This window comes from Oncorhynchus gorbuscha, linkage group LG24 (genome assembly GCF_021184085.1).
Source record: "Oncorhynchus gorbuscha isolate QuinsamMale2020 ecotype Even-year linkage group LG24, OgorEven_v1.0, whole genome shotgun sequence".
NCBI lineage: Eukaryota > Metazoa > Chordata > Actinopteri > Salmoniformes > Salmonidae > Oncorhynchus > Oncorhynchus gorbuscha.
In genome coordinates, this window is record NC_060196.1 from 49,605,400 (window position 1) to 49,633,293 (window position 27,894).

The 27,894-nt window shown below is 44.6% G+C and overlaps 1 protein-coding gene across 2 annotated transcripts in view; it reads right to left on the reverse strand.

Annotated features, from left to right (window-relative positions):
* Positions 1-3,934: 3,934 nt before the first annotated feature.
* The window catches only part of tinagl1 (tubulointerstitial nephritis antigen-like 1), a 59,920-nt gene continuing 35,960 nt past the window's right edge, over positions 3,935-27,894 (reverse strand). For both annotated transcript variants that reach the window (XM_046325791.1, XM_046325792.1), the window contains exons 6-12: positions 21,421-21,547; positions 20,936-21,086; positions 20,610-20,796; positions 19,575-19,620; positions 14,365-14,488; positions 7,537-7,582; positions 3,935-7,055 (exon numbers count right to left, since the gene is read on the reverse strand). In XM_046325791.1, coding sequence (XP_046181747.1) covers positions 6,888-7,055; positions 7,537-7,582; positions 14,365-14,488; positions 19,575-19,620; positions 20,610-20,796; positions 20,936-21,086; positions 21,421-21,547 — 849 coding nt within the window. In that variant the 3' untranslated portion in view covers positions 3,935-6,887. The remainder of the gene's footprint in view (positions 7,056-7,536; positions 7,583-14,364; positions 14,489-19,574; positions 19,621-20,609; positions 20,797-20,935; positions 21,087-21,420; positions 21,548-27,894) is intronic.

Genomic DNA, 27,894 nt, shown 5'->3' on the forward strand with positions numbered 1-27,894 from the left:
TTGTGCTTAACTGACTTGCCTAGTTAAATAAAGTTTCAATAAAAAAATATATAAAAAATTGATAGGTTATATCTATGAACAGTTATGTTGGCTTATAACGGTATTGTAAAATCTAGAATAAATGCATAATGAGGAACACCTCCCAACTCAACTCATCAATATTTAGTAAAGTGGAAAGAAGAAATGAATGCACAAGGGGGGGGGGGGGGGGTCGTCGCTGAAACAGGTCTCACCGGACTGAGGAGACGTACTGGCAGCCTAGTGAGTGGAGCTGCCACAACACTTCCTGATTGGATACCCACTCTAGCCCGTTGAGTGTGGAGAGATGGCACTGGGCTATGACGGCGCACTGGAGGCATAGTGCGTATAGCCAGCGCAGGACTATACTGGACCATGGAGGCGCACCGGAGGTCAGCTAGCACAACTCGTCCTGGCTGGATACCCCCCGTAGCCCGGCAAGTGCGGGGAGTTGGCGAACTGGGGATACCGTGCGTAGAGCTGGTCCAGGATAACCTGGGCCGAAGAGACGCACCGGAGGTGGCTGAATGAGTGGCTGAATGCCCACTCTAGCATGGCAACTGCGGGGAGCTTGCAGAGAGCGCACCGGGCTGTGGCTGCTCACCGAAGGCATGGTGCGCAGAACCGGATAACACGGTAAGCACGGGGAGTTGGCTCAGGTCTACAACTTGACTCCGCCAATCTCCCCATGTGCCCGCCCCTTAATTTTTGGGGGGGCTGCCTCTCATGCTTGCTTCGTTGCCGTGACTCCCTCGCTGCTTCCACCTGTTCCCATGAGAGGCGATCCCAGGATCTCTTCCCATGTCCAGGATCCTTTGCCGTCCAGGATGTCCTCCCATGTCCAGTCCTGACCACGCTGTTCGGTCCGTTTGTGGTGGGATCATCTGTATTTTTCCTTGTTGGAACATTGCTTACATTTTGAGTAAATTCAGATTATTACTCATACCTGTGTCCTGTGACTGACTCCACGTACCTATGAAAGGCTATGAAAAACTCCCTAGAAAGGCAGGAACCTAGGAAGAAACCTAGAGAGGAACCAGACTATGAGAGGTGACCAGTACTTCTGGCTGTGCCAGGTGGAGATTATAAGAGTACATGGCTATTAAGGCCAGATCGTTCTTCAAGATGTTCAAAAGTTCCCACAGTAGATGACCAGCAGAGTCATACTAATCATCATTTGCACCGTTTGCAATTAAAGTAAAGATTCTGTAGACCGCATAGCTCACACAACACACAGCTATGTGATTCTGTAGACCGCATAGCTCACACAACACACAGCTATGTGATTCTGTAGACTGCATAGCTCACACAACACACAGCTATGTGAATCTGTAGACCGCATGGCTCACACAACACACAGCTATGTGATTCTGTAGACCGCATAGCTCACACAACACACAGCTATGTGATTCTGTAGACCGCATAGCTCACACAACACACAGCTATGTGATTCTGTAGACCGCATGGCTCACACAATACACAGCTATGTGATTCTGTAGACTGCATGGCTCACACAACACACAGCTATGTGATTCTGTAGACTGCATAGCTCACACAACACACAGCTATGTGATTCTGTAGACTGCATAGCTCACACAACACACAGCTATGTGATTCTGTAGACTGCATAGCTCACACAACACACAGCTATGTGATTCTGTAGACCGCATGGCTCACACAACACACAGCTATGTCTGCTCTGCCTCCTATAGCCTACACTCGTAGAAAATCTTGAACCTTAAAGGGTTCTTCGGCTGTCTCAATAGGAGAACCCTTTGAAGAACCCTTTTTGGTTCCAGTAAAGAACCCGTTTTTGTTCCAGGTAGAATTATTTTGGATTCAGGTAGAACCATTTTGGTTCCAGGTAGACCCAATTAAATCAAATCCAATTTCATTGGTCACATACACATGTGACCAAGCAGATGTTATTGCGAGTGTAGTGAAATGCTTGTGCTTCTAGTTCCGACAGTGCTGCAATATACTAACAAGTAATCTAACAATTCCACAACAACTACCAAATACACACAAATCTAAGTAAAGGGATAGAATAAGAATATGTACATATAAATATATGGATGAGCAATGACCGAGCGGCATAGCCAAGATGGTATAAAATACAGTACAGATGTCCAGGAGGAACAAGAGAACAATGATTTAGAAGAGATGGGATGAGTAATGTAAACATCATTATTAAGGTGGCAGTAATAAAATGACTGGTGATCCATTTGTTAGTGGCCAATGATTTCAAGTCTGTATGAAAGCAGCCTCTTTGTGTTAATGATGGCTGTTTAACAGTCTGATGGCCTTGAGATAGAAGCTATTTTTCAGTCTCTCGGTCCCAGCTTTGATGCACCTGTACTGACCTCGCCTCCTGGATGGTAGTGGGGTGAACAGGCAGTGGCTTGGGTGGTTGTTGTCCTTGATGACCTTGTTGGCCTTTCTGTGACATCGGGTGCTTTAGGCATCCTGGAGGGCAGGTATTTTGCCCCCAGTGATGCGTTGTGCAAACCCCACCACCCCCTGGAGAGCCCTGTGGTTGTGGGTGGTGCAGTTGCCGTATCTGGCGGTGATACAGCCCGACAGAATGCTCTCAATTGTGCATCTGTAAAGGTTTGTGAGGGTTTTAGGTGACAAGCCAAATTTCTTCAGCCTCCCGAGGTTGAAGAGGCGCTGTTTGCCTTCTTCACCACACTGTCTGTGTGGGTGGACCATTTCAGTTTGTCCGTGATGTGTACGCCGAAGAATGTAAAACTTTTTGCTAGCCAGCACCTCACCTAAACAGGTGTTCTATTCTGCTAGCCAGCACCTCGCCTAAACAGGTGTTCTACTCTGCTAGCCAGCACCTCTCCTAAACAGGTGTTCTACTCTGCTAGCCAGTACCTCGCCTAAACAGGTGTTCTACTCTGCTAGCCAGCACCTCTCCTAAACAGGTGTTCTATTCCGCTAGCCAACACCTCTCCTAAACAGGTGTTCTACTCTGCTAGCCAGCACCTCACCTAAACAGGTGTTCTACTCCGCTAGCCAACACCTCTCCTAAACAAGTGTTCTACTCTGCTAGCCAGCACCTCTCCTAAACAGGTGTTCTATCCTGCTAGCCAGCACCTCTCCTAAACAGGTGTTCTACCCTGCTAGCCAGCACCTCGCCTAAACAGGTGTTCTACTCTGCTAGCCAACACCTCTCCTAAACAGGTGTTCTACCCTGCTAGCCAGCACCTCGCCTAAACAGGTGTTCTACCCTGCTAGCCAGCACCTCGCCTAAACAGGTGTTCTACTCTGCTAGCCAACACCTCTCCTAAACAGGTGTTCTACTCTGCTAGCCAGCACCTCTCCTAAACAGGTGTTCTACTCTGCTAGCCAACACCTCTCCTAAACAGGTGTTCTACTCTGCTAGCCAGCACCTCACCTAAACAGGTGTTCTACTCTGCTAGCCAACACCTCTCCTAATCAGGTGTTCTACTCTGCTAGCAAGCACCTCGCCTAAACAGGTGTTCTATCCTGCTAGCCAGCACCTCTCCTAAACAGGTGTTCTACCCTGCTAGCCAGCACCTCGCCTAAACAGGTGTTCTACCCTGCTAGCCAGCACCTCGCCTAAACAGGTGTGAGTTTCTTTCGCCTCCAGATTCCCCAAAAGGGTTCTACCTCGAACAAAAAGGGTTCTCCTATGGGGACATCTGAAGTATCCTTTTGGAACCCTTATCTCTAACAGTGTACCCTTCCTCCACATTGAACATTGCTTGTCCATCTGAACCTGTCGGTAATTCTGCATCTCTATCCTTTTCTCATGAGATGACGGTTGTGATGGGGGTTTAAAACTGAAGCCTACTCGAAATGTACGAAATTGTGTACAGGATTTACATTAACAATGTGAAAACTGGAAGTCATATTGGAGAGGTGGCACAGTTAATAAAAAGACAACTTCTGGGAAGCCAAGCAGTTTATTGTGAAGTGAGACTGCACAGTGTGAACTGATACATGATGTGGTCTCTAAAAGGACAGTTGCCACCTCTGGAAACTTAGACATTAAAACTCATGATAGGCACAGAAATAATAGATCTGAATTGGAGACAGTATAAAAAGAGCACCTAGAGCAACATTACATAAGGCAGTTATATCAAGTTATATCAGTATATCAGAACCTGTGTGATTACTGGCTTCATTTGAGGATTTGAACTACCTACCTAACACTTCTTTGGAAATACACAACCTTTGAAATGTCAAAATGATTCTGTTGTAGGCCTACACATGCCTATTGCTGAATACTGAAGTGTTAGTGGCATGTTGCGTCTGAGAGATTTAGGCTATAAAGAAACAGCATTTAACAGACTTTGGCAGCTGAGTCCGACCTCCTCCTCTCCATAGAGTCAGGCACTTTGATTTTGTGTGTGTTCACCTTCAGAAGGAGTAAGTGCACCACCCAAGCACTCTTCAAAGCAGCTGGTAAAGGGAGGGGAGTGTGTGTGTGTGAGACAACCACATCTCTCAAAGCAAGTAAGAAAATAGGAGTAAAATACAACAATATTTTCAGCATTATAGTAACACAGTATACACGGAAGGAAACAGATTAAGATTATAATACACAAACCATGGGATATTTTCAACCAGAATTCGAAAAACAGCACTTATTTCTTTAAGGCATTTGATCAACCAAGACGTTTCCATGTTGAAGCAACATCTGAAAATGACATGGCGGTGGCCATTTTACCTTCTTCAAAGAAATGACAACTCAGATACTTCAATCAATGCCTCCTTTTTTCCAAGATATGTTTTTGTCAACCATCTGATTAATAAACGGAATGTGTACACTCTTAGAATTAGTGGTGACTTGAGGAACACTGGAGGTACTCAATGAATCCCTGGAATTCCTCAATATTTGCACCTTAGGTTAGTTGAGGGGTTCTTGGAGGAACCTTTCATGTTTCAATGTAGCAAAGGGTTCCTGTCGGAACCCTAGACTGGAGGTGTGGCTTGGTAGGGGTGTGGCTTTCAGATTTTCTGTTGTATTTTCATCACATGTTAAGGTTGAACAATGACAGTTCTGTAGCTTCAATGAGGCTTACAGAGGTGTACGAGTTCCTCAAGAGCCTATGCAAATCCCAATTTTGGACCTTATGTCATCAGCAATGTTAATATTATTAATATTATATTAGAATATGTAATATGCATAAATATTAAAGGAAAATTTAAATTTGCATGATGAAACTTTACATGATGAACAGGAATGACATTTACTGTAATGGGTGGCCAAAAATAACTATCTGAAAGCCATACCTCCAATAAGATACACCTCCAATCTTCTGATAGGCTGCCACCTCTACAATATATTATTAAAAATGTTCAGAATTGAACCTCACTCATCACAAAAAGATTCTGATGTGAACCTTTACACAGGGGTTCCTCAAATAATTTTTATAATTGGTTCTTTGGTTCTAAAGGTTCTTCAAGGCTCTGTTACTTCTAAGAGTGTATACTGTCTATTAAGGGAGATTTATAAATGGTTGACCCACTAAAATTATTCTTACAGAAACATTATGTTCAAGCAGTTGGAATCAGTCAAGAGCTGTCATGGTCATGAGACTGAAGTTGATTTGATATCATTGGAAGATTGACACCATCTCTTCCATAACCAGACAGGTTATGTGGTACTGAACATTTCCAGAGCTTGCTGAGAATCCATCCTGTACTATACACTTAGTATAGTTTAGGATTGTACTAAAAAGAAAACAGTGTTTTTTGGTAAATGAGGGGAAATAAATTATTGGTCAAAAGGACAGTTCACTAAACTCAATCCCACCTACCACCAAGCCTTGGACCAGCATCCTTTCCAGTGTAAAATTCTGCTAGAAAACTTTTTGGGGAATGTGTAGAGAGATGCGTGGCTACTGCAACTGCAGATCTGCTGACAATAATAGGAATACATTAATCAATGATATAGCTAGCATGATTAAGAGTTAGGTCCTCAGTGATAACACTAACTAAACTGTAACACAAGTGGATTGTTAGTTTATCTCTGGTGCTTGTGTCATCTAACATTCTATCTCTCTGGTTCTCACTATCCCAATCTGTCCGTAAGGGGTTGGCTTCCAGAGAGAGAGAGTTCAGATCAAGCCAGTCCTTTCATCATCATAGCAGTGGAAATGGAGACTTCTGAACAGAAGCAGGAAGTAAACAGTCGATCCCAGGCCAAAGCCAAGGAGTCTGGGAAGTGTGGTCTTTGGGATAGTGAGTCCTGAGGTGATTATTGCTGTGTCCTGAAGCCGGGGAGGCTGTATGGAAGAGCCCCTCTAAGCCTGCAGGCCGTGAGTTTGTTTTGATGCCATAAACCTTGAGTTATGTTGGGGGTGGCTGGAGTTTCAATACCTACAGTGTTGGGTAAGGGGATATGGGTGTAAGGGGTAAGAGTAGTGGTTCTTGGGGTAGTTGGTTCCTCCAAGGGTCAGAGTGTGAACTCCGGGATTCTGGTTGTGTTGCTCCCCCAGAGTTTAGTACGAGGCTGGTTGAGTTGCACCCCGAGGGTAGGAAGGGGAAGTGGGTAGGGGGTGAAGGGTAGTGGGTCTGGGGCTGGTTGTGTTGCTCCCCCAGAGTTTAGTACGGGGCTGGTTGAGTTACACCCCGAGGGTAGGAAGGGGAAGTGGGTAGGGGGTGAAGAGTAGGGGGTCTGGGGCTGGTTGTGCTGATTCCCCAGGGTAGGACGGGGAAGAGGGTTCGGGATGAAAGGTAGGGGCTCTGGGGATGCTGAGGGGAAGTGGGTAGGGGGTGAAGGGTAGGGGGTCTGGGGCTGGTTGTGCTGCTCCCCCAGGGTAGGAAGGGGTAGAGGTTTCGGGATGAAAGGAAGGGGCTCTGGGGATGCTGAGTTCCTGGAGTGCCTGTCTCTACTTGCGTCGGCGATGTTGGTGGTGATGGTGGCTTTGCATGTCTTCCATGGTGACCCTACCCCACACGCCGATCACGAACGCCTCGATCTCACACTCATTCTCTCCACGAGCGATACGGAAGTAGCCGTTCTCCCCCCAGTTCTTCCCCCACGAGTTGGCAGCAATCTGGGAAAAGTATAATATAATAATAATAATATATGCCATTTAGCAGACGCTTTTATCCAAAGCGACTTACAGTCATGTGTGCATACATTCTACGTATGGGTGGCCCCGGGAATCGAACCCACTACCCTGGCGTTACAAGCGCCATGCTCTACCAACTGAGCTACAGAAGGACCAAAGTCATTAGAAAGAGTGGCATGGGTTAGAATGTGGATATAGTAGAGAGAGACCACAGGAGGCTGATGAGGGGAGGACGGTTCATAACAATGGCTGAAACAGAGGAAATGGAATGGCAACAAACACATGAAAAACATGATTTTGATACGGCTCCCTGAATCGGCTTTGGCCATTACCACAAGTCTGTCCTCCCTAATTAAGGTGCTACCAACCTCCTGTGGTAGATACATAATAAGATATTTACACAAATAAGAGACAACAAAGAGAAAAATATGTGATGAGTAATGTGATAGGAGACATTTCTTACCCAGTACTTCTTAGTTGTCCTATCATAGTTCCTCTCTTCTCCCCACCTGGAACAGAACACACAGACGAATTACTGACATGATTGTTTTAAACTAAAGGGAATACATTATTATGAACTTCAGAGGTTTCTTCATTTTTCACAGGAAGTAAAAAATAATCTGATAATTATTCTGTTGTGAATTGGGTTGTTTTTAACATTTTACAAGTAGCTTTTTAAATATATCCCACGCCCACATAGGAATGTGCACACCTGAGAGTGTTTTGACACAACTGACACAATTTGAGTAAGAGCTATAAGTATAGGTAGAGATGCGGAGTACAAAACATCTTTCATCTCTTAACAGCATCCTGAAAACAAGACGTTATTTATGACCATGGCTAAGGAAGACCAAAGCGATTATACTACCCAAACACACACACACACACACACACACACACACACACACACACACACACACACACACACACACACACACACACACACACACACACACACACACACACACACACACACACACACACACAAACTACCCTGCATCACACATCATTCAGATTCCTCAGCAACAGACAGAATTCCCCCCTCTGCCACTTCCCCCCTCGCAGCTCAGGAAACAGGAAGGAGAGGGATGGCCAGTGAGGAAGTGGTCACCGCCTGACTCCTGTCATCTCACAGACAACAACAACATTGCTGAAGGTTGAGTGAGGCTCTAATAAATACACCTTACTCCTGTAGAGGTCTCTCTCTCTCTCCTGGCCAATGCCCATAAATTCCCATCATCCTTAGCTTCTGGTCCTATCTGGCAGTTGCCCCCAGTCGGACTTGACCCAGCGTCCCTGCGTCTTAGACCGACTTTGCCCCCTCCCTTGCTTCAGTTCTATTCCCATCCTGTTTGTGAACACCAGTTCCTAGGGCCCCTAGGAGCCTCATATTTTATAAGGGAATAGGAATAGGAATGCTGGGAAAGCGAGGTGGTGTTTTCAGTTGTTGCCAACTCGGTAGCCTGCCACCAAAACATTGGCGAATAATGTTTTATTACTTGACTCTGGTTTGGACAAGAGTTCAAGGGTCATCATGCTCTGAAAAAGCAAATACAAACAGCTGTACAAACATCACAACCACATTTGAAATAGATGGAGACTGGAGGTTGCCTGGCGACTCAGACTGGATTTAATTCCGCTATCGCTACATACATTCAGTCTGAGACTGCCATCCCCCACGCCGTTGTCCCCCACGCCGTTTTAACCACTTTGTGTTCAGGCTCTGGCCCAACCCATCGGTTTCTAGGACCAATCAGAACAGTTAGAATGGGAGAAGTTGTCGGGGAGGAGATCAAATTCAGACTCACGGTGGAGAAGAAATGTTAGTGGGCGTGGAGTTTGGCCGGAGCGATGTGGATGAATAGCCAGGCAAGGCAGGATGTGGGTTTTGGGAGGCCAAACTGCGTGTGTGTGGGTGCGTTTGCGTGTGTGTGGGTGCGTTTGCGTGTGTGTGCGTTTGTGCATGCGTGTGTGTGTGCGCACATGTGTGCATTTGCATGTGTGTGTGTACTTGTGTGTATACGGGCTGAGCCAGAGAGCCAGACAGAATTGGACCACTACGGAGCCCTTATCTCCCCCAGTTAGTGTTGTTCCCCCTGGACAATGAGGGACATACCAGTCCTCCCCCACCTTACCCCTGACCTCCTCTATGGGCCTGATCCCCTCTCTGTCCTGTACAGTTGGGATCAACACACCAGACAATTCCCTTTCCACCAGAGTGGACCTCAATGCCCTAAACACAAACTTTCCCAGGCCCTTGGCTTAATAGAACGCACTGCAGCGGGATTTTGCTTGTAAAAACATCAAAGCTTGTGACAGTCAGGCTCTACGCACCCTGTCCTGACCCCCCTTCTTCCCCCCCAACCTGTCCCCAAACCCATACCCTCGGTACCCACCGAGCCTCGCGTTCGTAGCCCAAACCAGCAAAAGAACCGCAGTGTCAGCGGAGGTTGGATGCAAAGGGAAGTTGAGCTTCAACCATCATCCTCATCATCATCAGTAGAGCATGCTGCTCAGACTAGACAACAGCAGCGTTTTAGGACAGACCAGACTGGACAGACCGACCAGACAGGACAGACCGACCAGACAGGACAGACCATACTCCAGCAGTGTTCCAGGACAGACCAGAGCTAGAGTGCACCCCAAATGGCACCATGTTCCCTATACAGAGCACTTATTTTGAGCTGAGCACTATAGGCCTTGGTGAAAGTAGTGCACTATAAAGAGAATAGGGCACCATTTGGGAATCAGATTTAAGCAATTGATCTTGATAGACAGAGACTCTAGACCAGAGTTCCCTAACTTACTTTTTTTATATATTTTTTTTATTGTTGGAAATCAGCTCCAAATGATTCTGTTCCCAAGTATTCCCACGCATAATAGAGAGACACGTGATTGCAGGGAAACTTCTATCAACATGTTAAATGTGCAACCAGAGGGAAAAAAATTCTAGATCACCTGTACTTCCCACACAGAGACAAAGCTCTCCCTCGCCCTCCATTTGGCAAATCTGACCACAACTCTATCCTCCTGATTCCTGCTTACAAGCAAAAATTAAAGCAGGAAGCACCAGTGACTCGGTCTATAAAAAAAAGTGGTCAGATGAAGCAGATGCTAAACTACAGGACTGTTTTGCTATCACAGACTGGAACATGTTCCAGGATTCTTCCGATGGCATTGAGGAATACACCACATCAGTCACTGGCTTTATCAATAAGTGCATCGAGGACATCGTCCCCACAGTGACTGTACGTACATACCCCAACCAGAAGCCATGGATTACAGGCAACATCCGCATTGAGCTAAAGGGTAGAGCTGCCGCTTCAAGTTGCGGGACTCGGAAGCTTACAAGAAATCCTGCTATGCTCTGCGACAAACCATCAAACAGGCAAAGAGTCAATACAGGGCTAAGATTGAATCATACTACACCGGCTCCGACGCTCGTCTTATGTGGCAGGGCTTGCAAACTATTACAGACTACAAAGGGAAGCACAGCCTCGAGCTGCCCAGTGGCACGAGCCTACCAGACGAGCTAAATAATTTCTATGCTCACTTCGAGGAGAGCAACACTGAGGCATGCATGAGAGCATCAGCTGTTCCGGATGACTGTGTGATCACCCTCTCCGTAGCCGACATGAGTAAGACCTTTAAACAGGTCAACATACACAAGGCCGTGGGGCCAGACGGATTACCAGGATGTGTGCTCCGGGCATGTGCTGACCAACTCGCAGGTGTCCCTGATTGAGCCTGTAATACCAACATGTTTCAAGCAGACCACCATAGTCCCTGTGCCCAAGAACACAAAGGCAGCCTGCCTAAATGACTACAGACCGTAGCCATAAAGTGTTTTGAAAGGTTGGTAATGGCTCACATCAACACCATTATCCCAGACACCCTAGACCCACTCCAATTTGCATACCGCCCAAACAGATCCACAGATGCAAAATCTATTGCACTCCACAATGCCCTTTCCCACCTGGAAAAAAGGAACACTTAAGTGAGAATGCTGTTCATTGACTACGGCTCAGCGTTCAACACCATAGTACCCTCAAAGCTCATCACTAAGCTAAGGATCCTGGGACTAAACACCTCCCTCTGCAACTGGATCCTGGACTTCCTGACGGGCCGCCCCCAGGTGATCCTCAACACTGGAGCTCTCCAGGGGTGCGTGCTCAGTTCCCTCCTGTACTCCCTGTTCATCCATGACTGCATGGCCAGGCACGACTCCAACACCATCATTAAGTTTGCAGACGACAACAGTGGTAGGCCTGATCACAGACAACAACAAGACTATAGGGAAGAGGTCAGAGACCTGGCCGGGTGGTGCCAGAATAACAACCTATCCCTCAACGTAACCAAGACTAAGGAGATGATTGTGGACTACAGGAAAAGGAGGACCGAGCATGCCCCCATTCTCATCGACGGGGCTGTAGTGGAGCAGGTTGAGAGCTTCACATCAAATTCAAACTAGAATGGTCCAAACACAGCAAGACCGTTGTGAAGAGGTTATGACAAAGCCTACCCCCCCCCCCCCCCCCGGAAACTAAAAGATTTGGCATGGGTCTTGAGATCCTCAAAAGGTTCTACAGCTGCAACATCGAGAGCATCCCGACTGGTTGCATCACTGCCTGGTACGGCAATTACTCGGCTTCTGACTGCAAGGCACTACAGAGGGTAGTGGGCTAAACTGCCTGCCATCCAGGACCTCTACACCAGGCGGTGTCAGAGGAAGGCCCTAAAATTTGTCAAAGACCCCAGCCACCCCAGTCATAGAATGTTCTCTCTGCTACCACATGGCAAGTGGTACCGGAGTGCCAAGTCTAGGACAAAAAGGCTTCTCAACAGTTTTTACCCACAAGCCATAAGACTCCTGAACAGGTAATCAAATGTCTACCTGGACTATTTGCATTGTGTGTGTGTCCCCCAACCCCTCTTTTACGCTGCTGCTACTCTCTGTATATCATATATGCATAGTCATTTTAACTATACATTCATGTACATAGTACCTCAATTGGGCCGACCAACCAGTGCTCCCGAACATTGGCTAACCGGGCTATCTGCATTGTGTCCCGCCACCCACCACCCGCCAACCCCTCTTTTACACTACTGCTACTCTCCTGGTTCATCATATATGCATAGTCACTTTAACCATATCTACATGTACATACTACCTCAATCAGCCTGAATAACCGATGTCTGTATGTAGCCTCGCTACTTTTATAGCTTCGCTACTGTCTATAGCCTGTCTTTTTACTGTTGTTTTATTTCTTTACTTACCTATTGTTCACCTAATACCTTTTTTGCACTATTGGTTAGAGCCTGTAAGGAAGCATTTCACTGTAAGATCTAAACCTGTTGTATTCGGTGCACGTGACAAATAAACTTTGATTTGTATACAAATAATAGTAAGGTTTGAAACTGCTATGTTTTAGTCAGACATTATATATGTTTGGTCTTTTTGTGGTCAATTTGCAGTCTATAAATGATTTGTAATTATGTTCCTCCCACCCGACCATCCGCTCAAGAAACAAAATCAGCCTGCTGCCCGAATCTAGATCATCTACTGCATTTATAACATCCATGTGAAATACATACTCACAAACAACCAAGCAAACAGAGCACTCACTTGTTGTCAGAGACAAACCAGGTAAATAAAGACATGGCTATGAATTATACCACAAAAATGCAGGTAGAAATACACACGGACAAATACACACATTACTAAAAGTTAAATGACACAATATCACATGGAGTCCCAAACAAAGGCAGCAGGACGGGGCAAGAAGTGGATCCCCATCCTCTGTTTTTCTTGATCAATGGCCGATCAGATAAGAGTTCGAGAAACTGACTCCATGACGGCTCTCAGCGGCTCTGCTCAGAGCTCCTTTTTATTCAACTGACAGCATTGTTCAAGCCAAAGACAACAAACCCTCCAACTCCAGTTTTTATTATGTGGCTTTAGCATTGCACAATGCTGGAGCACACACACACACACACACACACACACACACACACACACACACACACACACACACACACACACACACACACACACACACACACACACACACACACACACACACACACACACACACACACACACACACACACACACACACACACACACACACACACACACACACACACACACACACACACACCAAAAATTCCACCGGTAGCTAACAGACTCAGATGGTGATAATTTCCGATAGGAAAGTATAGCATGTCATTGACATTTAAAAACCAGCTGGAGAAAAACACATCAAATGTCTCTTTACAAGAGGAAAGTGTGTTCATAACACATGCCTTTCCTCATTCTAGTCATAAGGGTTGTAAATGCCTAGAATAGACAGCCCAGACAAACAGTAGAAAACAAACACCTGGTCACTCAGACTAAACTATAATGTAAGTATTTGGTCGGGATGGGGTGTTGGGGGTAAAATGTGGGGGAGGGGAGATTAAGAGAATACTGTCTGGGAGGAAATGTGAGCTCTTCATAGAAGTTGCCCTAGGATCAACTTATCATCCCCAAAACCTAACCTAATCTATTAACCTCCAAACATCAACATTGACCTTAGATCCGTGTCTAGGGACTAGTTCATTCTACTCCCAGAGGGAGACAGAGCGGTGGGGGTGGGGTGACAGGGGTGTGACGAGAGGGGTGGGGAGGTGATCCAGGTGTGTAGTGTCTGCCTGCATTTTTGTGGTCTCCGTAGTAACTAAGGGGCTTGTCTGGGGAATAGAGGACTGGAGCCAAGGTGTGTCTCCGACAGAAGGAGCGACAGACAGAACGGGAGGGAGACTCTCTTTGTCACACTAGGGAACATAACACACCTGTGGTAGCATGCGGTCTGGGACTGTATACATGAAGATGCTTTCGTCATTTGATAACTTGGAAAATGCAAACAAGTACGCTAAGGTTTGCTATTGTTGGTAGACTTAGGCCGGAATTCAATGCAAGGTGAATTATAGCACAGTAACAGACTGTAAAGGTAATTTACACGTCAGCTGCAATGTCACCTGTGTAGTGTGCTGCACTATAATCCACCTTGTATTGAATCCCTGCCTTAGATATGAATTATGGAACATTTGATAAGATATATTGAATGCATTTAGCCTACAATAACATTTGAGGAGGGTGAAGACTGAACACAATATATCCACAGTAATACCACCCTTTTCTTCCCATACTGCCTCCCACATACTGACTGCCGAATGAAATGTAATCACAGAGCAACGGATAGAAGACAACACATAGCTATAACAGATGGCAGATGATTGACAGCCTTACCCGGTGATCCTGACGGAGTGTGTGTTGTGTTTGCGGTAGTTTGGCGGTTTGGTGAAGCTGACATCTGTGTGTTTATAGATCCCACTCTTATAGACGAAGAAGTCCTCATGGACCTCCAGGATGGCTGCAGGATACACAGGAAGAAAAACACAAGCTAGATGAACTGGAAACACAGAAACACACTTTATACAGGCAGACAAATCTATAGCTTCAAGGATGGTTACAAAAGGACCAACCAAAGGCCCTTAGTTCATTCTTCAATATTGTTTGAAAACATAGCTATAATCAACTTTACTATTAACCCATATTAGGTAAAGAAAGCATCACTGTAGTTCAGAGGTAACCATGGCCTGGTTTCCCAAAACCATCTTAAGGCTAAGGTAATCGTTCAAAGCTTTTTCCCAAAACCATTGTTACTAAAGTTGCGCTTTAAAACGCTTGTTATTTATGGACTGCCTCAGACCACTCATCAAACAGCTAATTACTTCGTTAGATGTGGGGTTTTTCTCTACGCCACATTATACACAGAAGATCTCTGCCAAACATAGAATCAAGATGTTTATCTGTCTCTCTGTGACCGCCAGTAACTTTACAATGAAGTTGACTACAAATTAGAGCTGGGACGATGAATCGAAAATGATTGACACCGACCATGCCGATCACTTATCGCAGGCATTTTGCTGATATCGTTTATTACGATAAGGAGCCTATACTAGAGAAATATGAAGTTTGAAATTAAAGAAGTTTGCTAATATTGGTGATTGGCTACAACCATCAATCTAGTAGTAGTAGTTGAAAGGATCATTGAAAAAACTATTGTGCCCATTAATGTTGTACACTTATCGTTCTATTTATGATTATTGCATTGTTTTAGGCAATTTATTGCACCAAGCATTTTTTTCCCATATAGCACAGCTGTACTACAAATATAAAGTTGCCAATTGCAGCCTTATTGTAGCAGCTCTCTGTAGTGGTAGGAAGAGTAGAACTAAGCGCAGCGTGGAAAGTGTTCATGATTCTTTTATTCAAGAAACACTCAAACAAAATAACAAAAGCGAAAACGGAAGCGTACAGGCTAAGACACTAAACAGAAAACAAGATCCCACAGCCTAATGGTGGGAAAAGGGCTGCCTAAGTATGATCCCCAATCAGAGACAATGATAGACTGATTAGGAACCACATTCGCCAAAAAACAAAGACACAGAAAACATAGAATTTCCCACCCGAGTCACACCCTGACCTCACCAAACATAGAGAATAATAAGGATCTATAAGGTCAGGGCGTGAAACTTATTCTAAAATGGATTGAAAAATATATATACAGTACCAGTCAAAAGTTTGAGAACACCTATTCATTCAATGGTTTTTCTTTATTTTTTTAACTATTTTCTACATTGTAGAATAATAGTGAAGACATCAAAACTATGAAATAACACATGGAATCATTTAGTAACCAGAAAAGTGTTAAATAAATCAAAATATATTTGATATTTGAGATTCTTCAAAGTAGCCAGCCTTTGCCTTAATGACAGCTTTGCATACTCTTGGCATTCTCTCAACCAACTTCATAAGGTAGTCTCCTGGAGTGCATTTCAATTAACAGGTATGCCTTGTTAAAAGTAAATGTGTGGAATTTCTTTCCTTCTAAATGCGTTTGAGCCAATCAGTTGTGTTGTGACAAGGTAGGGGTTGTACACAGAAGATAGCCCTATTTGGTAAAATACCAAGCCAATAGTATGTCAAGAACAGCTGAAATAAACAAAGAGAAATGAAACTCCTTCATTACTTTAAGACATGAAGGTCAGTAAATCTAGAATATTTCATGAACTTCGAAAGTTTCTTCAAGTTCAGTCGCAAAAACCATGAAGTGCTACGATGAAACTGGCTCTTATGAGGACCGACACAGGAAAGGAAGACCCAGAGTTACCTCTGCTGTTGCAGATAAGTTCATTAGAGTTACCAGCCTCAGAAATTGCAGCCCAAATAAATGCTTCACAGAGTTCAAGTAACAGACACATCTCAACATCAACTGTTCAGAGGAGACTGTGTGAATCAGGCCTTCATGGTCGAATTGCTGCAAAGACACCACTACTAAAGGACACCAATAATAAGAAGAGAGTTGGTTGGACCAAGAAACACAAGCAATGGACTTTAGAACAGTGGAAATCTGTCCTTTGGTCTGATGAGTCCAAATTTGAGATCTTTGGTTCCAACCGCTGTGTCTTTGTGAGACGCAGAGTGGGTGAACGGATGATCTCCGCATGTGTATTTCCCACCGTGAAGCATGGAGGAGGAGGTGTGATGATGTGAGGTGCTTTCCTGGGGAGACTGTCTGTGATATATTTCTAATTCAAGGCACACTTAACCAGCATGGCTACCACAGCATTCTGCAGCAATATGCCATCCCATCTGGTTTGCGCAGAGTAGAATATATTTTGTTTTCAACAGGACAATGACCCAACACAACTCATTTAAGGGCTATTTGACAAAGAAGTAGAGTGATGGAGTGTTGCATCAGATGACCTGGCCTCCACAATCACAAGACCTCAACCCAATTGAGATGGTTTGGAATGAGTTGGACCGCAGAGTGAATAAAAAGCAGCCAACAAGTACTCAACATATGTGGGAACTCCTTCAAGACTGTTGGATAAGCATTTCAGGTGAAGCTGGTTGATATAATGGCAAGAGTGTGCAAAGCTGTCATCAAGGTCATCTCTGGTCTGATGAAACCAAGGTTGAACTCTTTGGCCTTAATGCCAAGCGTCACGTCTGGAGGAAACCTGCCACCATCCCTACAGTGAAGCATGGTGCTGTGGGTACAGGGACTGGGAGACTAGTCAGGATCGAGGGAAAGATGAATGGAGCAAAGTACAGAGAGATATAATATTTCTGTTTTTTATTTTTACTACATTTGCAAAACAATCTAAAAACCTGTTTATGCTTTGTCATTATGGGGTATTGTGTGTAGATTGATGAGGAAAAAAACGATTTAATCAAGAATGGAATAAGGCTGTAGCGTAACAAAATGTGGAAAAAGACAAGGGTACTGAATTCTTCCCGAATGCACTGTATATCATTAAATATATTGAAATAAATGTAATGTTCAATTGCGTTGTCTTTTGCAAATTGTAGGCTACTGTCTGTAATTTTGCTTAAATATATTTAATGATGTGTAACTACGTGTGCAAATTTTTGACAAATCCTGATTTAGTGCATTATCATAGGGTAAGCATTGGAATAAGCCACCGCAATATTTGAAGCCGTAGGTGATATCTCTCTAGGACAGTAGCTCTCCAACCCTGTTCCTGGAGAGCTACTGTCCTGTCAGTTTTCACCCCAACCCTATTCTATCACACTGTTTGATACGCTGAATCAGGTTAGTTGCAACTGGGGTTGGAGTGATAACCTACAGGAGGGTAGATCTCCAGGAACAGGGTTGGAGAACCCTGCTCCAGGAGCTGATCTGTCATCAGTATTGCGGAATAATTCTAATGTTAAGGTAAGATTTGAAAGGAGAAAGCTGATCTGAGAGCAGCGCTTCCTTTCTTTAGCTCTTATCAGCATTGACACATGCCTTCCCGAATGCACTGTATATCATTTAAATATGTTGAAATAAATGTCATGTTCAATTGAGTTCTCTTTTGCAAATTGTAGGCTACTGTCTGTAATTTTGCTTAAATTCAACAACGCACTTAGGGAACTTTCTCTCTGCGTGGTGTTTTGGGAAACGTGTGATATAAATCTCCAGCCGTTGAAGGGACGATGCGTCGTAAGCCGAAGTTCCATCGCGATCGGGAAACCAGGCCTTGGACACCTTAAACATCAGGAAAAATGTTTCTATGCTGAATGTTCAACCATATTGTAGCGAACAGTGGGGCAAGGACGCGAACCTGGGGAAATAATATCCTGACTTCTTCTGAGGACAATTTGCAATTTCCCTCTGAGTAGAACACACCCAAACATCAGAGTACAATTGTAGTGTCGGGACTCTCTGATCTGGTGCACTGGAAACCCATTAGAGCTGAACTCCCTGTGACTTTCTCACTAGAAACTCCACTGGGAAAAACAATCTGGAACTCTCGCTGAGTAATTCCCACATTTGGAGGACTACCTGTTCTTACTAGGTTACCGTTCTCTTGTTCTCTTACTGCCAATAAACAAGGACACACACTCCTCTATGGCAAAGGCAACAACAGAAATTGAAGGAAAAAAGAAAGGACAAGTTGTCAGCAGGCCAATGTTTCAGTCCTGCTGTTTGCAACAATTACATCAAGGCTGGAACAGGCTCAGGCTACCTCTGTACAACCACACGTACACACATACACGTGCATGCAAACACATTCACTCGCACACACATAAAGGTATACAGTGTACTAACACTCACACAGTCTACATTCCACTGTCTATTTGTCATTCTCTATGTCTCTCTTCCTTTCAATGTCACTTTCTATGCATTTCACTCTCTCCATCCAAACTTCTGAGGAATTTTTAATTGTTTCGGACAACCGTGTATAATGAATAGCATCAGGAACACCAGTTGTAACCCCTGGCTAGGTGACCCAGATCAAATTGAGTCTGAGGTCACAGACATCAGTCAATATCACAGTTCTTTCAAAGGTCAAATTCCCTACCTGAGGCCTCACCTTGTTACACTTGATACTTTTCACTGCTTGTGAGAGGCAGTGTGAAACATGTGTTAAGAACTTCTCTCTGTTCTACAAAGAGAGAGGGAGCTCAGACATGTCTGTTTGTGAATACTAGCAGATGCTTGGTGATGTTAACTATTTTCAGCCAGGTGTTTTCCAGGTGACACATTTGTGTCCAAAGTAATTGTATCTTAGGACATTGTCTACAAATCATCAGTCCAACAATGTCCAACAATGGCATGATAAACCAGAGTTATAGCCAAACATCTGATACACATCCTCTCATACCCAATTTTTCTCCTTAAGCAGAAGCCAAGGCTGTCTTGCCCATTTGTATTCATTCAGAAAACTAAGAGATGGCTTTGAGCACTACAGCATACACAGCATACACAGCATACACAGCATACACAGCATACACAGCATACACAGCATACACAGCATACACAGCATACACAGCATACACAGCATACACATATGGTTCCAGTATCTCATAATTGTACAGTTGCCGATGGCAATTGCATACACGCACACACACAGTAAGTCATCATCACTAGACCATCCTACCTTGCACTGGGCCGTTATCCATAATCTCCTTCATGATCTCCTTCTCCTGTGAAGAAGCGAGAGATGGACAGAGCTGTGATTAGATGAAAGGAAAGAGATGGACAGATCTGTAATTAGATGAAAGAGACAGTGGAGTGAATATCAACATAAATCTGTAGATAATACAGTACATCTCTCGGTGACTTGAGATGTTATAGAGACAGATAAATATGCTGTAATGATTTCCAACATTAGGCATAATTTAGAATGATTGATGGTGAGAGGTAATAAACCACAGGTAGGCTGTAGCTCAGTGAGTCTTGATTAGGATATCGAACAAGTGGGTGCATGTGGGTTCTCTAAGTGCACGTGTACTCTGGAAACAGTTAGGCTACCTCCTTAATGACACCCTATTCCCTACATAATGCACTACTTTTGACAAGGGTCCACAGGGTAGTGTACTATGTAGGGAATAGGGTGCTATTTGGGACACAGACTTAATGTAACAGATACGGGCTTTCCAGTTGATCTACTGTAGCTCACTCCAGTAACATTCCCTGCTGCTACCCACTCTGTCTCTGTTCAGTTGAGAAAACTGGCGTGTTCAAGTGTAAACCGGAAAATAGGCCCTACAGGTGAGTGATGTTGAGGGCTGATGTTGCCCAGAAGTTATCTAACTTTAGCCTACCATTTCATATCTACACTACTCTCTTTCTCTTTCTGACACATGGAAATGGAAAGGCCTGCATCACAAGGAATTCATTTATGAGCGAGCAAACGGAGAATTCTGTACTTTTTCGATGGTAGAGAAAACACATTAAGACAAATACGTGAGAGAGATTATGGGCTAATGTAACGTGAGGAATTCAGCCATCTGTGTACGGAGCCCATGCAACGTACTTTACCATGTTTATGGAGGATTACAGTGTATGTTTTGCAAGTGGTGATAAACTGATGTCAGAGGTACACATCCCGTGGAGAGGTGTAGGACAGGAGATGTTTTGATGGTGGTAATAGTGTGTGTGTGCGTGCATGTGAGTGAGTGTGTGTACATACGTTTGATGAGAGCCTGTAGGGAGGTGTAGACTGGTAGATGTCATTGTGGTAGGTGTGTGTGCTGGGGCAGCGTGCAGTAGCCTGTCTCTTGCCTCTGCCCACAGAGCGACTCTGCATCATACAGCGGCCCACCTCTGCTGTCGTCTGCTGGGGAGCAGAGAACGGGTAGCACTCCTCTGTCACCACACTAAGAGAGAGAGAGATGGAGATGGATAGATGATGAGAGATAAAGACATAGCGTATTCAATGAATCATTAACTTAAACTGACCCTTCATTTTAACATAAGGAAATATTGTGCCTGGTGTCATAGTGAAATATGTCCTACCCTCTGCGTCTCAGGTACCACCAGGCTCCGTCGATACGTCCTCCAGCACAGCCCCCTTGGTTGCGCGTGTCACAGGAAATTAGGTTCTGGGGCGACAGCTGAGGGGTCATGTGACCCATCGACTGGATGGAGATTCGATCCGATGCCACCGCTGAGCAATGGAAAGTGAGATAGAAAGAAAGAGCGTGTTTTTTTTAAATCTGTGAAATGTCCTAAGAGATGTTCTGTGGGAATGAGATGGAACTTCAAATAAGTCATTTTATGACCAGTATTTTGCAATATTGCTACATTTTCTTTACCCACATTTACCAGTATTTCACCAAAATTCCAGTAATTCACCAAAATACCAGCGTTTTACCATTATTCTGCTAGTATTTTACCAGCCTTTGGCCAGTATTTTATCAGTACTTTGTCAATATTTTGCATGTCTTTATTTGCATTTTGCCAGTATTCTGCCAGTATTTAACTAGCATTTTGTGCCTCACCTGCAGTGGAGAAGGCCCAGGAGGCAGCGCAGTTGCCCTGGTCCAGAGGTTCATGGATCTTTCCAGGCCACTTCTCTGCGGCATTAAAATACTGAGGCAGACGGTCATTCTGAGTATCCATATTCATCTGAGCATGGGGATAGCGAGGAGGAGGAATCAGCTAATGTGCAGTTTCAATCCTGTTTAAATGTAATTGACCACCTTGATATTTTATTTGGAACAATACAAATACAATTTATTATTACTCCCAAAAACAGTAGGTGTTCCAGCGGCCAGACGGCAAGAGACTGAACCACCAACAGCAAGAGGAGGCTGACAAACCAACAACAAGAGGAGACTGACCCACCAACAGCAAGAGGAGGCTGACAAACCAACAACAAGAGGAGACTGACCCACCAACAGCAAGAGGAGGCTGACAAACCAACAACAAGAGGAGACTGACCCACCAACAGCAAGAGGAGGCTGACAAACCAACAACAAGAGGAGACTGACCCACCAAAAGCAAGAGGAGGATGACAAACCAACAACAAGAGGAGGCTGACAAACCAACAACAAGAGGTGACTGACAAACCAACAACAAGAGGAGGCTGACAAACCAACAACAAGAGGAGGCTAACAAACCAACAACGAGGCGGCTGACAAACCAACAACAAGAGGTGACTGACAAACCAACAACAAGAGGTGACTGACAAACCAACAACAAGAGGTGACTGACAAACCAAAAACAAGAGGTGACTGACAAACCAACAACAAGAGGAGGCTGACAAACCAACAACAAGAGGTGACTGACAAACCAACAACAAGAGGAGGCTGACAAACCAACAACAAGAGGAGGCTGACAAACCAACAACAAGAGGAGGCTAACAAACCAACAACAAGAGGAGGCTGACAAACCAACAACAAGAGGTGACTGACAAACCAACAACAAGAGGTGACTGACAGACCAACAACAAGAGGTGACTGACAAACCAACAATAAGAGGTGACTGACAAACCAACAATAAGAGGTGACTGACAAACCAACAACAAGAGGTGACTGACAAACCAACAAGAGGTGACTGACAAACCAACAACAAGAGGAGGCTGACAAACCAACAACAAGAAGAGGCTGACAAACCAACAACAAGAGGAGGCTGACAAACCAACAAAAGGAGGCTGACAAACCAACAACAAGAGGAGGCTAACAAACCAACAACAAGAGGTGGCTGACAAACCAACAACAAGAGGAGGCTGACAAACCAACAACAAGAGGTGACTGACAAACCGAAAACAAGAGGTGACTGACAAACCAACAACAAGAGGAGGCTGACAAACCGAAAACAAGAGGTGGCTGACAAACCAACAACAAGAGGTGGCTGACAAACCAACAACAAGAGGTGACTGACAAACCAACAACAAGAGGAGGCTGACAAACCAACAACAAGAGGAGGCTGACAAACCAACAACAAGAGGTGACTGACAAACCAAAAACAAGAGGTGACTGACAAACCAACAACAAGAGGAGGCTGACAAACTAACAACAAGAGGAGGCTGGCAAAGCAAGAGGAGGCTGACAAAGCAACAACAAGAGGAGGTTGACAAACCAACAACAAGAAGAGGCTGACAAACCAACAACAAGAGGAGGCTGACAAACCAACAATAAGAGGAGGCTGATAAACCAACAATAAGAGGAGGCTGACAAACCAACAATAAGAGGAGGATGACAACAACAAGAGGAGGCTGACAAACCAACAACAAGAGGTGACTGACAAACCAACAACAAAAGGAGGCTGACAAACCAACAACAAGAGGAGGCTAACAAACCAACAACAAGTGGAGGCTGACAAACCAACAACAAGAGGTGACTGACAAACCAACAACAAGAGGAGGCTGACAAACCAACAACAAGAGGAGGCTGACAAACCAACAACAAGAGGAGGCTGACAAACCAACAACAAGAGGAGGCTGACAAACCAACAACAAGAGGCGACTGACCCACTAACAGCAAGAGGAGGCTGACAAACCAACAACAAGAGGAGGCTGACAAACCAACAACAAGAGGTGACTGACAAACCAACAACAAGAGGTGACTGACAAACCAAAAACAAGAGGTGACTGACAAACCAATAAGAGGTGACTGACAAACCAACAACAAGAGGAGGCTGACAAACCAACAACAAGAGGAGGCTGACAAACCAACATAAGGAGGCTGACAAACCAACAAGAGGAGGCTGACAAACCAACAACAAGAGTTGACTGACAAACCAACAACAAGAGGAGGCTGACAAACTAACAACAAGAGGAGGCTGACAAAGCAAGAGGCGGCTGACAAAGCAACAACAAGAGGAGGCTGACAAACCAACAACAAGAGGTGGCTGACAAACCAACAACAAGAGGAGGCTGACAAACCAACAACAAGAGGTGACTGACAAACCGAAAACAAGAGGTTACTGACAAACCAACAACAAGAGGAGGCTGACAAACCGAAAAACAAGAGGTGGCTGACAAACCAACAACAAGAGGAGGCTGACAAACCAACAATAAGAGGAGGCTGACAAACCAACAATAAGAGGGGGCTGACAAACCAACAATAAGAGGAGGATGACAACAACAAGAGGAGGCTGACAAACCAACAACAAAAGGTGACTGACAAACCAACAACAAAAGGAGGCTAACAAACCAACAACAGGAGGAGGCTGACAAACCAACAATAAGAGGAGGCTAACAAACCAACAACAAGAGGAGACTGACAAACCAACAACAAGAGGAGGGTAACAAACCAACAACAAGAGGAGGCTGACAAACCAAGAGGAGGCTGACAAACCAACAACAAGAGGAGGCTGACAAACCAACAAGAGGAGGCTGACAAACCAACAAAAAGAGGAGGCTGACAAACCAACAAGAGGAGGCTGACAAACCAACAAAAAGAGGAGGCTGACAAATCAACAATAAGAGGAGGCTGACAAATCAACAATAAGAGGAGGCTGACAACAACAAGAGGAGGGTGACAAACCAACAACAAGAGGAGGCTAACAAACTAACAACAAGAGGAGGCTGACAAACCAACAACAAGAGGAGGCTGACAAACCAACAACAAGAGGTGACTGACAAACCAACAACAAGAGGTGACTGACAAACCAACAACAAGAGGAGGCTGACAAACCAACAACAAGAGGAGGCTGACAAACCAACAACAAGAGGAGGCTGACAAACCAACAACATGAGGATGCTAGGCTGACAAACCAACAACAAGAGGAGGCTAACAAACCAACAACAAAAGGAGGCTGACAAACCAACAACAAGAGGAGGATAATAAACCAACAACAAGAGGTGGCTGACAAACCAACAACAAGAGGAGGCTAACAAACCAACAATAAGAGGAGTCTGACAAACCAACAATAAGAGGAGGCTGACAACAACAAGAGGGGGCTGACAACAACAAGAGGAGGCTGACAAACCAACAACAAGAGGAGGCTAACAAACCAACAACACGAGGAGGCTGACAAACCAACAAGAGGAGACAGACAAACCAACAAGAAGAGGTGACTGACAAACCAACAACAAGAGGAGACTGACAAACCAACAACAAGAGGTGACTGACAAACCAACAACAAGAGGTGACTGACAAACCAACAACAAGAGGAGGCTGACAAACCAACAACAAGAGGAGGCTGACAAACCAACAACAAGAGGAGGCTGACAAACCAACAACAAGAGGAGGCTGACAAACCAACAACAAGAGGTGACTGACAAACCAACAACAAGAGGTGACTGACAAACCAACAACAAGAGGTGACTGACAAACCAACAACAAGAGGTGACTGACAAACCAAAAACAAGAGGTGACTGACAAACCAACAATAAGAGGTGACTGACAAACCAACAACAAGAGGAGGCTGACAAACCAACAAGAGGAGACAGACAAACCAACAACAAGAGGTGACTGACAAACCAATAACAAGAGGAGACTGACAAACCAACAACAAGAGGAGGCTGACAAACCAACAACAAGAGGAGGCTGACAAACCAACAACAAGAGGAGGCTGACAAACCAACAACAAGAGGAGGCTGACAAACCAACAACAAGAGGAGTCTGACAAACCAAACAACACGAGTATGCTGACAAATCAACAACAAGAGGAGGCTGACAAACCAACAACAAGAGGTGACTGACAAACCAACAACAAAAGGAGGCTGACAAACCAACAACAAGAGGAGGCTGGCTCCTTCGGTGCCATATGGGGCCCTATGAGCCCTATGGAGCCCTACGGAGCCCCATGAGCCCTACAAAGCCCTATGAGCCCTATGGAGCCCTACGAAGCCCTATAGAGCCCCATAGGCCCTGGTCAAAATTAGAGTACTATATTGGGACGGAAACAGGCCAGGTATGGAGGTGGGAGGCAGCATGCTTAACTCTGCAGGTAAAGTTGAAGTCGGAAGTTTACATACACCTTAGCCAAATACATTTCAACTCAGTTTCACAATTCCTGACATCTAAAATGAGTAAAAATATCCCTCTCTTAGGTCAGTTAGGATCACCACTTATTTTAAGAATGTGAAATATCAGAATAATTGTAGAGAGAATGATTTATTTCAGCTTTTATTTCTTTCATCACATTCCAAGTGGGTCAGAAGTTTACATACACTCAATGAGTATTTGTTAGCATTGCCTTTAAATGGTTTAACTTGGGTCAAACGTGTCGGGCAGCCTTCCACAAGCTTCCCACAATAAGTTGAGTGAATATTGGCCCATTCCTCCTGACAGAGCTGGTGTAACTAAGTCAGATTTGTAGGCCTCCTTGTTCGCACATGCTGTTTCAGTTCTTCCCACACATTTTCTATAGGATTGAGGTCAGAGCTTTGTGATGCCAACTCCAATACATTGACTTTGTTGACCTTAAGCCATTTTGACACAACTTTGCTTGCAAGATTGCTTGTGGTCATTGTCCATTTGGAAGACCATTTGCGACCAAGCTTTAACTTCCTGACTGATGTCTTGAGATGTTTGCTTCAATATAATATAATAATAATTTTCCTCCCTCATGATGCCACCTATTTTGTGAAGTGCACCAATCCCTCCTGCAGCAAAGCACCCCCACAACATAATGTTGCCACCCCCGTGCTTCACGGTTTGAATGGTGTTCTTCGGGTTGCAAGCCTCTCCTTTTTCCTCCAAACATAATTTTTATTTCATCAGAACAGAGGACATTTCTCTAAAAAGTACAATCTTTGTCCCAATGAGCAGTTGCAAACCGTAGTCTGGCTTTGTTTGTGGCGGTTTTGGAGCAGTGGCTTCTTCTTTGCTGAGCGACCTTTCAGTTTATGTCAACATAGGACTCGTTTTACTGTGGATATAGATACTTTTGTACCTGTTTCCTCCAGCATCTTCACAGAGTCCTTTGCTGTTGTTCTGGGATTTTCGAACCGAAGTATGTTCATTTCTAATAGTCAGAATGCGTCTCCTTCTTGAGCGGTATGACGGCTGCGTGGTCCCATGGTGTTTATACTAGCGTACTACTGTTTGTACAGATGAACGTGGTACCTTCAGTCATTTGGAAATTGCTCCCAACGATGAACCAGACTTGTGAAGGTCTACAATTTTTTGTAGAGGTCTGATTTCTTTTGATTTTCCCATGATGTCAAGCAAAGAGGCATTGAGTTTGAAGGTAGGCCTTTAAATACATCCACAGGTACGGCTCCAATAGACTCAAATGATGTCAATTAGCCTATCAGAAACTTCTAAAGCCATGACATCATTTTCTGGAATTTTCCAAGCGGTTTAAAGGCACAGTCAAGTTAGTGTATGTAAACTTCTGACCCACTGGAATTGTAATACAGTGAATTATAAGTGAAATGATCTGTCTGTAAACAATTGTTGGAAAAATTACTTGTGGCATGCACAAGGTAGATGTCCCAACCGACTTGCCAAAACTATAGTTTGTTAACAAGAAATGTGTGGAGTGGTTGAAAAACGAGTTTAATGACTTCAACCTAAGTGTATGTAAACTTCCGACTTCAACTGTATGTAGCATTAGAGTATTATGCATTGAACTCTAGCTCTGTTTAGACATACCACACCTGCTGGTACGGCCTAACATTCCTCCTGTTAATATCTCAACTATTCTCCCCAGACAAACACCTGATAGAAAATCTACACACGTGTGTGTGTGTGTGTGTGTGTGTGTGTGTGTGTGTGTGTGTGTGTGTGTGTGTGTGTGTGTGTGTGTGTGTGTGTGTGTGTGTGTGTGTGTGTGTGTGTGTGTGTGTGTGTGTGTGTGTGTGTGTGTGTGTGTGTGTGTGTGTGTGTGTGTGTGTGCGTGCAAACGCTGTAGGTCAGAGTCCAAACCATACCTCGGAGTCACGCATGACCCAGCTTGGAGGTGAGAGCACGGTACTGATGTGTTTAGAGATAAGAGGTATAAGAAATTGGAGACAATTCTGCCTGTGCATGCGTGTGTGGCTGCAACCCCCCAGGCCTCAGTTAGGACTGGGCCTG